This window comes from Polypterus senegalus, chromosome 8, assembly GCF_016835505.1.
Source record: "Polypterus senegalus isolate Bchr_013 chromosome 8, ASM1683550v1, whole genome shotgun sequence".
Taxonomy (NCBI): Eukaryota; Metazoa; Chordata; class Cladistia; order Polypteriformes; family Polypteridae; genus Polypterus; species Polypterus senegalus.
Genome location: NC_053161.1, coordinates 18,693,073 through 18,706,127, shown reverse-complemented (window position 1 = coordinate 18,706,127; position 13,055 = coordinate 18,693,073). Strand labels below are relative to the sequence as shown.

Below are 13,055 nucleotides of genomic sequence, written 5' to 3'. Positions count from 1 at the left end.
CGCAATGCAAACTACGCCTCTGCTTGGGCGAACCAGGCTGTGGCTTGCTGTTCCCGAAATTCCAGTAACTTTAACGCCACCGCGTTGGCAGATATGATTAACGTCACTCTGGAATTGTCCGAGAGCGTTTGGGTCACCACTGTAGTGTCCTGCGAGGAAAGAAAACACGCCAAACAACGTTTTCTTAATGTTGACAAAAACTACTGACTGTTTATTGAATGTGCTTAAACTATATACAACTGTTGCTTATTCCCTAATAACCCCGCCTCCTCTCACACTGCAGTGCATGTGATTTGTGTCTTTAGAGGCGCAGCGCTTCCAGCCGCTACAACTACACATGTTGACTTTATTTTTTTTTTTTCCCCAATTACTGTTCACAATTTCAGTAGTACTTCCTTATCTTCCTGACTACTTTTGTGTTTACATTCTGTAACACTAGAGTGTTACCCTATTTTCTCTCTAGTCCTGTCTTATGTGAATTATGCATGCTATAAGCCTAAAAGCTGCTAACATTGCTTATTCTATTCTCAATTTAATTTTACTTGAAGATAGCTCTTCAAATACCAGTATGATTTCAAGCAACATATTAGGCTAAATTTTAGAATGATCTCTCATTACTGTTCAAAACCGTGATGTGAATCTTTTGTTTTGTCCAAACTAGAGGCATATTATGTTTTTCTCATTGAGTACTAAGATAAAAACAATGCAATGTACCAAAAATACTTTGTGAACCTTTGTGCACCTAATTTAAACTGGATGTGCTGTGAGTATGGAAAAGTCATATATAAACAGTGTTCATTATTCTGAAAAAATAATACTTTTTAAATGGTTTTAACACAATACATTTACTTGTGTAGTGTTTAAACTGATATTTTGCTTGTAAACTTATCTTTGGAATGTTAAACAGTTGTATTTCCCAATAAAAAATATACTGTATCCCGGTTCTCAACACAAGGAATTAAACAGAACCCATTGATTTTGATTAAGTTGTATATTTTAAAGAGCCAAATGAACAAATATTTGTGATGGACTTGGAATTTTAAAGCCCCTTGAAGTTACTTCTTAACTTATAGCTCATCTCTTTTTTTATTTTTCTTTCAGCCACTTAATTTTATCTCTTGTAAAAACCAAGTACGCCGAAGGGTTTTCTGTGAAATTATTTATTACCAAAACTTATTAAAAAAACGCACATTTCTAATCAGCTTAACTGTAGAGTATAACCTTTCTCAGTAAAAAAAACTGATCTGTTGCATCCAGAGCTTTTTTCATATACCTCTCTCTGAGACAAATGCATTTCTTTTTAACAAAAACAATGTACACATTTTCACAACTGCCATATTTGTCAGTCCTTTCTTACTTAGCTGTGTTTAAGTTATATTTAGTGAGGCAAAATGTGTTTCTTTGATTATGTTCTAAACTGAAATAATACCACTCTGTAACAGAGTGGGGATATTAAAAAATCCTTTCAGTTTTATAAAACTCCCTTTATTTTCTCTTTGCATTTGAACTATAGTATTTGCAGTTTTCTAGGTATTCTGCAGCAATATAAATATTTCAGAATGTGTACAATATTTGTTTCAGGTGGAACTATCGTTCAACATGTAAAGTCAAATATGTATTGAACTTGCAATCCAGTGTTATTGGAATACGTCCACATTTATTTATATATATATATATATATATATATATATATATATATATATATATAGATCTTAGACTTGAAAGTATAATTTTAGAAATTACAATGCTATTCTTTGTGCTGTCTAGATGCAAGTTGGTCGATTTGCTCCTCAGTTTTCTGGATACCAGCAACAGGACTCTCAAGAGCTTCTTGCTTTTCTTCTTGATGGACTACATGAAGATTTGAATAGAATAAGGAAAAAGCCATACATTCAACTCAGGGATGCAGAGGGCAGACCAGACAAGGTTTTATTATTAATTTTATGTTTTTTTAAACATTTTAAATATTAAAATGTAAAATTAATATATTTTATGTTTTTTTATAGGTTGTTGCTGAAGAAGCATGGGTAAACCATATAAAGCGTAATGACTCCATAATTGTAGATATCTTTCATGGCCTCTTCAAATCAACTTTAGTTTGTCCTGTATGCTCTAAAGTGTCTGTTACTTTTGACCCATTCTGTTACCTTACTCTGCCACTGCCTATGAAGAAGGAGCGTACTTTAGAAGTTTTCCTTGTACACTTAGATCCTCTTTTAAAGCCGATGCAGGTAAATTAAATAAATGAATAAAATGTTATGGTTGTGTTGTTTCTTTACAATTTTCACTTTTTGCACAGTGTCTTGTTACAAATATGTAATTCATTTATTTAAATTTATGGCTTCTTTCATACCTCAAGTACTGGAACCTTATTTTCAAGTGCTTAGAAAATATTATTGTAAAACTCAAACATTTAAAATGTCTTTTCTCATTTTATCTTTTTTACAGTACAAATTAGTGGTCCCAAAGGTTGGATACATCTCAGACCTCTGTATGGCTCTTTCATCTATATCTGGAGTCCCTGCAGATAAGGTTTGGATCTAGCCCTGCATTATAAAAATATTTTTAAATAGTATACATATAATTTTAAAATAAGAACATATTAATGAAAAAGTAATATTTTTCTCAACTCAAACATGCTGTATCATGCATGTCACACTAGTAAAAATGACTTGTCTTTCTAACAGTATGTGTTTATGTGCTCACTTTAAACCACAAAACATTTGGCTATTTCTCAGTAGAGAACAACTTAGAAAGTTTATGCAAGCTGTAACATTCAGGTACATTTGGAGACTTAATTGATTGGAAAGTTAGACCATTTAAAAATGTTTAAGTTACTTTATCAAACAGTCAGTTATCACATTTTTGTTTATTAAATATTTACAGTATGTAACAATCATAATCAGAAATAGCAGTGATAGTGGAGTTCTTTTGGCTTGTAGTGCAGTAGCTTTTATAGACAGCAGCTTCCAATTCAAGTGATATAAAAATAGCATTGATCAATGTCCTATTGCGTGTTGTTCGTGGTGGAGGATCAATGACTAATTGTATATCAGATTTTTTAAAATAATGTTTTTGAAAGAAGTTCCCAATGGAGAGCTAAAATATCTGTTGAAGTCTCAAGATAAAATTGTTGGCTGCGTCCATGATGGAAAGTAGATTTGGTGCTTTGCAGATAAATTACATTGGCAGAGAAATGCTGAATCATTATAGTGTGAAATTAATGCAGCAACATTGTTGTTTCTAGTGTAACATAGAGATGTCAGCATTTTAATTTTTTTTTCTTTACAATACCAGTTCCTGGGAAATTTTACAGTACTTGGCAAAAACAGAAATCCTCATTGAACAGCTTGTTATCAAAAGTATCTGCATTATTCAATTGAACAATGTTGTGCCTTTTTCTGTAATAGAATCTAAAAGAATCTAAAATATATGAATACTAACTGTAACAACAGCTTTAGGATACTGGTATATCCATAAAGTAGTTATCCAGCTGTCATTTGAGTAAGCTCAGACATAGAGGTTTACCATCCAACAACAAGTGCAAGGAATCTTATAGTCTTACAGGGATTTCAGCATAGGTTTTATAAAGAAACATATGATCATGGACTACCAAGTGCACATTATAAATTTTATTCTGTCATTTCTCTTCAGCAACCAAAATGTACTGCGTAAAATCAAGACTAAAATAAAAATTCAATGATTATTATTCAGTACTGTTGAATTAGTGAAATCCAAAATAATTTCCAGATATTTTCATTTAAACAAACTCTTTAAAGCTGTTTTTAACAATATACTTTTAAAATCTGGTTTGTTAAATCGCTCTGTTAGTTTTCTAACATTTGATATTGTAAGATTTATATTTTTGTCATCAGGTCCATAAAAAAAATTACTAAACAGCAATATTTAACAAATAAGGTAATATTCAAATTTCAAATGTCACAAATTCCTGGGATGTTAATTGTCAAAATCTGCCCCACCTTTTTACATTTGTCCACTTTTATATTGTCAGCTTTAAATTTCTCCATTATTTCAGAACTCCTGATGCAGTGCTTCAGGTTTTTTGTTTTTTTTTTTTTAAATTGTAGCTAAATAAAGAAAAACAATCATGGAAAATGATCCTAATCAAACATAAGCATAAAAATCAAGCAGTAACAACCCCATGTGTGAGACATAAAGGAATATTAAAGAAAGAATGGGGGTCAGAGAGACAGACTAAAGAGTGGAGGCTGTCTGATAATCTCAATTCTCAGAAAAAATTAGCCAAAAACATTGGAATTTTTTTTTCTTTTCAAAAAAGAAAATGTTATCTAGTGTAACAGAAACATGTAAGTACCAAAACATCTACATAAATATAGAAGAAATGCCTTGAGCATGGTAAAGGCACTAAATAAATAACATTTTTTATTTTTATTATTATTCTAGAAAGACTTAGATTTATTACATGTCCTTTGTGTGATATGCATTGAAACTCTCACCAATGCACAGCCCAGTGTTGCAATCGGAACAGTCGAAGCATGTTTCTTTGCACATTTTTCTTACTAGGGGTCTCTGCCCCCTGCCTGCTTCACTTGCCAACCCCTGGGTTTGGTTAACCGGGTATACAATTTAAAGAGATTGTTATTTTCATTTAACTCATTTTCATTCACTTTTTATTTCATGATATTTGCCAGTAATAAAGATGTAGTGAATACTAGTAGTGAAAGCTGCACAACAATCATTTTAAAGCCTGTACAGCGGCTGTCTTTTAACACTAGAATTACCAAAGCTTACGAAAAAACTCCAAACCACCTTAAGTCCGCCGGCACCTCTCCATTCAGCGTTCTTTGTGTTATAAATGTGTCGATAAGCCCAAGCAGCCTGCTATATATAAAATAAGAGTATTTTTTCCACAGCTGTTCTTCCTTTCTTTCCATTAACACAGAAGATACATCTCCATTTTTCTAGGCATATTAAAATTACCTTCTGTTGCAGTGCTTTTTGCAAAAGTGGCAGGTCTCCAGGTACACTGATTTTCCAAGAGCTCCATAGGAGTCTTGAACCTTTTTTGATGGAAAAGTTAAGGTGTACACACACACAATTTATCTGCTGTTTTTCTCCAGTTTATCAGCTATTTAACTGCTAGACAAGTGACACTCACTCCCATTGTGATGAAATGACATTAGAAACTAGTTCTGAGTATAATTTAATGGAATATTCAGAAAAGTTCAGACTATGTCTGTTTTCCATGTTGTTACAACTACAACTGCTGATACAGAGTACACAGGGGATGCCATGACACAACTGCCATGTCAGAATATTTTGCTTCTTTTGCTATTTAAGAAATCCTTAAATAAGAAATATTGTTTAGTTTTTGTACTTTCTAAATCTAAGGTTTGTCGCTATCTTCTCCCTTGAAGGATATTTTTAATTATTTTAAGTGTTTTTGACATGTTAAAGTTGCATTGTGGGCCTTTGCAGGCCTTGAAGTCTGTTTTTTGAGTTTGGATCCAAACTGCTTGGTGTGATGTCTGTTTCTAGATCAGAACCACTGAAGTCCTGGTTTGGTTTTTGTTTATAGTGAGGTTTAGTAAAGTTATTGTGATTTTAAAGTAAAGTTTATCTTTATAAATATCACCCTTTTCACAGCACAGTGATATTTTTTCTCTCCACAAATGAAAATGTTCCTATGTCAGTGCCTAAAAATGCTTTATCAGGATATGATTACAAAATTTCTTCATAAAAACCAAAATTATGTCCAGCTATTGGTACTTTTTAATTTTGAATTTGATTGCTATGTATGTATGTTTGTATGTACTGAATATTGCAACTGCAGACCAGACTTTATCAGACTTTGGTATGCGTGATTGGTAATCTGCAAAGCAAAACAGTAAAGTATTTTTTAAATTTTTCACTTTCTTTTAATTACTGTTTTTTGTCACATTCTTTTTCTAGATGATAGTAACAGATATTTACAACCATCGATTTCACAGAATTTTTGCAGTAGAGGAAAATTTGAGTAGCATAATGGAGAGAGATGATATTTATGTGTAAGTATTGTGAAGCTTACTTTTTTATACTGTAAGAATATTAATTAATGAATTGGTGGGTACATGTTACCAGTGTTGATTGTCATTAAAGACATTTTAGGCTAAGGCCCATTGGCAGTGGAAAAGGAAAAAACAGAACACTACTGTAAATTTTGGAGAAAATAAACCTCTGGTTATCTGTGTTCCTTATACAAAGGTAAGCAAATGTCTTTCAGACCAAAGCCAAAAAGCAACCCATGGCCTTCCTGGATATTCATTATTCTATTACAGTTCAAATGTATTTGCCTGATTTTGGTGAAGTATGGAAAACTTCCAGAATGGTTTGTGTCATTGCAGATGGTAATGTGTTTCATCCACTCTTAGGTCATGTTTTAATGCTAGGAAGGATAATTTCAGAAGTAGTAGCAAGAATAAGTACAATGTGTAACACCAAGAAGAAATTGTGACTAAAAAAGACTTAGCACTGAATGATATGATTGAATAATTGCTAAAGTTATTCAAAGGCACTATGAACGGCTGCGCCAATGACCCAGCCAGGAGTGTGCTATCCTAATTGATTTTCAGTATTTATATCAATGTTTAATCCAATGAGTTTTCTCTGGATATTGTTAAGGTGATCATTCCAGAGTTTAGGACTCTATGGCTAAAGGCTGTGTAACCCATAATAGTATTTTTTATATTTGCAATTTTAAGTAGCCCTGTAGCTTACCATCACAAATTGCAGTCTTTAATTTAGATACTGGGAAAAAGTTTAAATGCCATGTGTATTTTAATGTTTGCTATAGTTCAGTCTAGGGGCCTGCTGTGGCTACAGTTTTTTGTTCCAACACTGATTTCATAATGTGTTAGTGCAGTAGTGTTAGATTTACATTTAGAAGAAATTTGTAAATATTTCATTTTTTGGCCATTGCATAGCCATCTTTAATCATTTTCCTGTTAATTATTCTTTTTTCTGTAGAGTCAGTCATTGTCCAACTCACTATATCCTAACACAGAGTCACGGGGGTCTGCTGGAGCCAATCCCAGCCAGCTCAGTGTGCAAGGCAAACTGTGGGTAGGGTGCCAGCCCACCTCAGAGCACACACACACACCAAGCACACACTAGTAACAATTTAGGATCATCAATGCACCTAACCTGCATGACTTTGGACTGTGGGAGGAAACCCACACAGACACGGGGAGAACGTGCAAACTCCACGCAAGGAAGCGAACCCAGGTCTCCTTACTGCGAGGCAGCAGTGCTGCCACTGCGCCACCGTTTGGCTCTTTCTGTAGAGTTTGTTCCTTTAATTGTTTACTAATCATGACAGCAACAAGTGATGAAAACAGCAGGGGAAAAAAAGACTCCTGAATGCTGAAAGTCTGCAGCTACTTCACTGTCATATGCTGTAGCATGTTCATTAGTGAATAATAACCAGAGCACCTGAAAAACAATGAAAATTAACATGATAATGAAGGTTTTAAAAATCAAGATAAATACTTAATTATTTCCATATAATCTATGTAAATTTTTGCTTCATTCCAATAAAAATGTACAAAGAGTTTTTTGTACTTGCACCAAAACACACAACCTGGAAATTAATAATATCTTACTTAATTAAGATAGAAGTCCATTTAACAACAAAACTCAAAGGTACAGTGAGTCAACAGTCCTGAATTTGTGAGCTGATTCTGTAAACATAACTGGAAGCTAATCAGAGTTTTAATAATGAATCCTTGCTTAGGTGTAGGATACCAAATTCATGATTTGGACATGCAGGACAGGAAAGCATTGCATAATTGGAAAAGTATCATTAAATACAACCAAGTGTCTTCAGCATTTAAAGAAAAGTGAATATTATATATTGTATTGTTGTAGTTACTTCCTCCATAACAGTTTTGTATGACAGTGCATGTTCTCATTAAAAATGAACTCGTGTTTTTTTGTTTTGTTTTTTTTTTTAATTAAGGGGAAGTTTTTGCCTTCACTGACTGAAATTCAGGGGAATTTTACACATTTAAATTACCACATTTAGTTTTTGTTAATGGCATTTTTTTTTTTATTAAAAATACTAAAGTTCGAATTAATTGTAGCTAGATATGTATTTCAAAGCCTCAGATTTCAGTTGTGATCCATACCCACCTCAATCATGAAGACTGTATAACAGCAGAGAGGCTGACAGCAGTGATGCTTCATGGAATCAAATGATTACAGTGGCTACAGGTGGGCTCTTCAAGCTAATGACATATTTAAAGGAGATTGTTATGTAGCTACCAATACAGACTGTTTTCAGATTTTCTCCAACAGGCTAGGTTTTTGAGTGATAAACAGTTTTACTTTGATAAAAGCTTATACTGACTGCTTAATGAAAAGCATAAAACCTTTACTATAAAAGAAGCAGTTTGATTTTCTGCTGAGTTTTGCCTTGGGAACATCACACTCTTAAGGTTCCAACCAGTATTAAGTCAGCATACTGGGACTTCATTTGCCTCTGTTCAGCTTTTCCATGTTTAAAATGGCCTAGTGAAATCTTTTTAACTATGATTATCACTTATTGTGCCACAGTTGTCAGGGAAAAAGTCAGAGTGAGAGTCAAAAAATAAACTTCCCATAGCTTGGCATTACTTCAGGAGTTTAGTCTGTATTTCATGATTTTATGATTTCTCAAAAAGATTTTATTGATGCTTTTGAATAATCGCCATGCAGCCATTTTGGCTTTACTCAACTTTTTATGAAATTTGCCGTCTTTAAGCAATACTCTGATCTGAGCACCTACGAATATTTCTTCCTTAATCATAGCATCACTATTCCTTAATTACGTGAATCCAGTTTCTCTAAGTCCAAGTTTGATTTGCAAAGGAGGAAGTAAATCTTTTCAAGATCAGCAAATAAATTGTTTCCCACATTCTTTTTTTTTTATTTTCCTGGATCAAGTGAGATACATTTTTGGCATTTTTTTCTGAAAGCATTTTTTTTTTCTTTTTTTTCTTACTGTCTCACTCACTCAAAAACAATGATCATTTCTATATCTCAGCTGCAAGCTAGGCAAACATACAGCAAACTTCATATCTCCACAAGTAATCCAAAAAACCTGACCAGCTGATGTATGCGAGTATTTAGGTTCAAGCAGTTTCTTATCATTTAGCATTGTAATAACTTATGGTATGAATCCTTTAATCTTATTAGATGTCTAACATATTTTACAAAGCAAATGTGTGGTTCCCAGTTGTTATTGTATTCGCCCAGTTTACAACCAAGATAAAAGTTCATAGTATTAGCAAATGGAGTTAATTTTTGTTTCTGAGATTTACATGTTAATGTGCCACAAACAAAGAAAGTATCAGGATGATCTATACAGTTCTATGACCGTATGTAGATAAGTACAAAACAATTTCAATCAGTCTAATATTAAAGCTGAGTTGAGAAACTATACAGTGTGGTTTTTCTAGCAGAAACTTGGCTTATCTCTAGACATTTCCAAATGTAAATTACCTTTACATTGTGCTGTTGTGAACTCAATATCATGCCCTGTACCTTTGTCCTGAAGCTATTTATGCTAGTAGAGAACAATACTATCAACTAGGTTTTGTTCAGCTATTGTTACAAATATGCTACAATAGTTAAAATATAGTACTGTAATGGCACAAATTTAACAGAATAATGAAGAGTGAGGTCACGAGAAAACAAGAGAAGAAAAATCTGATTTCATTGTTGAGTTCAGCATGAAAATGTTTGCTTAGAAAACCAATTACAGTCCATATAACTATTGGTAAACAGTGTAATGGACATACTTCATGTTATGGTTTGCCATTGCTTTCATTCTACCATGTCAACTCATTCTTAAATTGTGCATATCTATTTTCTGAGATTAACATCTCTATAATTTCTGAATTGGATCAGAATAGAAATTGCAAGTCTTTTACTTTATTTCTCTGCAGTTTCTTTACAATTAGTTTATTAAAGCAGATTCTTCTTGAAGAGTAGCTGTAGTTGTAAATGGCATCATGTCTGATGAGTTTCTTCCTTGTTCAGTCCTGTGGGTGCAGATTTTTATTTCAATCAGTTTCATAATCATTGACTGGTTTACATCTATTTACTCTCTTTGTTGAATTTGCTGGTCTTTTTTGCTTCTCTTATTTTTCATTTGGAAAAACTCATTAGTGTGATCTTTACATTTGTATGAAATTTCTAAATCTTTGTATATTTGCCATAGGATTTCAATATGCTCCTATTAATTCACTGTTTTTCTGTGGATTTTGCTTAAGCTGTTAAAAGCAGAAATATGCATTTCTGTTTTGAGTCAATGTAATGTCCATATGTCAATGGTTGGTCAATTGGCCAATTTTATAGTTAGGAGTTTTTTTATTGGCGGTGGTGTTTTTATTCTTGTTTGCAGTGGTTTTCACACTAGCCAGCTATACCATGAAGTGGTTAGTTTTACTAAAAATAGCATTTGATTACTTCTTTATAGACAATAACTTCTTGCCTAAGATTAAATCTTGTAAATACGATGCTATTGTTATTTCGGAACATGCACCTATGATCTTGGAGCTGAAATTACTAAGCCCCATAAACTCACCCCGCAGATGGCGCCTCAACCCGCTTCTATTAGCTGACGAGAATTGTACTGAATTTATATCCAAACAAATCAAATTCTTTCTAGGGACAAATACATCCCCCGAGATCTCTGCAGGAATACTCTGGGAAACTCTTAAGGCCTTCTTAAGAGGACATGTTATCTCATATCTTTCCCACAGAAATAAATCCAAGCAAGAAAGTAGCAGAGATAAAAAGCAAAATTACTAAAATAGATGAAGAACACGCCAGACTACCAAGCGAAACTCTACATAGGAGGAGGCAGGCTCTACATTCAGAATTAAATCTCTTGACAACTAAAGAAACTGAACAACTAATTTACAAATCCAGACATCATTACTATGAACATGGAGAGAAAGCTAATAAGCTTTTAGCTCAACAAATTCACAAGCAAGAAGCGCATAGCAATCTCGGTAATCACTAACACGAACGGAGATAAAATCATCGAACACAAAAATATAATGCACACTTTCAGAGACTACTATAAATCCCTATATACTACTGAGTTTAAAGAAGACAATATACAATCTAATGCATTTCTGGATACATTACAGATACCACAAATAGACGCTTTTAGTGTGGAGGAACTTGATAAACCTCTGGCATTATCAGAATTACTAGATGCTATAAAGTCACTCCAAGGTGGAAAAGCAGCAGGCCCTGATGGCTACCCTGCAGAGTTTTACAAGAAATTCTCGCTCAGCTAGCTCCCTCCTATTAGCAACATTTACAGAAGCCAGAGATAACCAATCTCTTCCACAAACCTTTCGCCAAGCACTAATCACTGTCTTTCCAAAACAAAATAAGGACTTATTACAATGTGCATCATACAGACCAATTTCACTTCTGAATAACGACGTTAAAATACTCTCTAAAATCATAGCTAGAAGGATGGAGAAAGTGCTCCCTCGTAATATCACAAGACCAAACTGGATTTATTAGGGGCCGACACTTATCTTCAAATCTTGACGCCTGTTTAATGTAATATACTCACCAACTAAATCAAACACCCCAGAAATATTATTATCATTGGATGCAGAAAAAGCATTCGACATGATTGAATGGAAATACCTTTTACTATATTGGAGAAGTTTGGGTTTGGCCCAACATTTGTGCATGGATTAAATTACTGTATACTAACCCAGAAGCTTCAGTTTGCATCAATAACATTTGCTCAGACTACTTTAAACTAGAACGTGGCACTAGACAAGGATGCCCCTTGTCACCGCTGCTGTTTGCATTGCCATTGAACCACTGGCAATACATTGTCGAAATACTGATCAGATAAAGGGGATTAGCAGAGAAGGACTGGAACAGAAAATCTCATTATATGCAGATGATATGGTACTGTATATTTCGGACCCAGAAAATTCTGTGCCTGCAGTCTTAGCAGCACTCACAGAATTTCAAAAGATCTCTGGTCTCAGAATTAATCTGAATAAAAGTGTACTCTTTCCAGTGAATTCTCAAGCATATAATATTAGATTAGACACCCTACCTTTTATCATTGCAGAACAGTTTAAATACCTAGGGGTAAACATCACAAGTAAACATAAAGCTCTTTATCAACAAAATTTCTCTCCTTGGAAAAAATTAAACAAGACTTGCATAGATGGTCAACTCTTCATCTCACTCTAGCTGGAAGAATTAACACTGTTAAGATGAATATTCTTCCTAAGCTCCTTTTTATTTCAAAACATCCCAATATACATTAATAAATCATTCTTTAAGCAATTAGATTCAACAATAACCTCATTTATTTGGAATTCAAAACATCCACGCATCAAAAGAGCGACCCTACAAAGACAAAAGGCAGAAGGCGGCATGGCTCTACCTAACTTCCAGTTTTATTACTGGGCAGCAAATATACAGGCGATAAGAACCTGGACACAAATAGAAGAACATACACAGGCTTGGACCGCAATAGAAGTAAAATCCTGCAGTACTTCTTTGTATTCCTTGCTCTGTGCTCCAATAAACACACGTTATCGGCAATACACTAATAACCCAATTGTGCTCCACTCACTTAGAATCTGGAACCAATGTAGAAAGCATTTTAAGACGGAGAAGCTTCTATCTGTGGCACTCCTGCAAGAGAACCACCTCTTTCAACCTTCACAAACATATGCAGTTTTAATATCTGGAAAAATTTGGAATTAACTTGCTTAGAGATCTTTATATAGACAACGTCTTTGCATCCTATGAACAATTACATTCCAAATTTAACATTCCAGCTACGCATTTCTTTCACTATCTTCAAATCAGGAACTTTGTTAAACAGAACCTTCCATCCATGCTGGAAAAAATATTGCTCAATCTCAAGGAATTAGACTCCATCTCTACAATATATAAAATCATTTTACAATCCCTTCCCTTCAAAGATCCAAGAGGACACTGGGAAAAGATCTCTCAATTAATATATCAGAAAAGGAGTGGAAAGTAGCAATGCA

At 33.8% G+C, this 13,055-nt stretch overlaps 1 protein-coding gene across 4 annotated transcripts in view; it reads left to right on the top strand.

Annotated features, from left to right (window-relative positions):
• The window catches only part of LOC120533831 (ubiquitin carboxyl-terminal hydrolase 15-like), a 209,991-nt gene that overhangs the window by 104,177 nt on the left and 92,759 nt on the right, over positions 1-13,055 (top strand). For 3 of the 4 annotated variants that reach the window (XM_039760853.1, XM_039760850.1, XM_039760849.1), the window contains exons 10-13: positions 1,768-1,926; positions 2,007-2,231; positions 2,449-2,532; positions 5,935-6,029. In XM_039760853.1, the coding sequence (XP_039616787.1) occupies positions 1,768-1,926; positions 2,007-2,231; positions 2,449-2,532; positions 5,935-6,029 (563 nt within the window). Of the gene's footprint in view, positions 1-1,767; positions 1,927-2,006; positions 2,232-2,448; positions 2,533-5,934; positions 6,030-13,055 lie in introns of those variants that run through there. The other variant, XM_039760851.1, reaches the window with a different exon arrangement.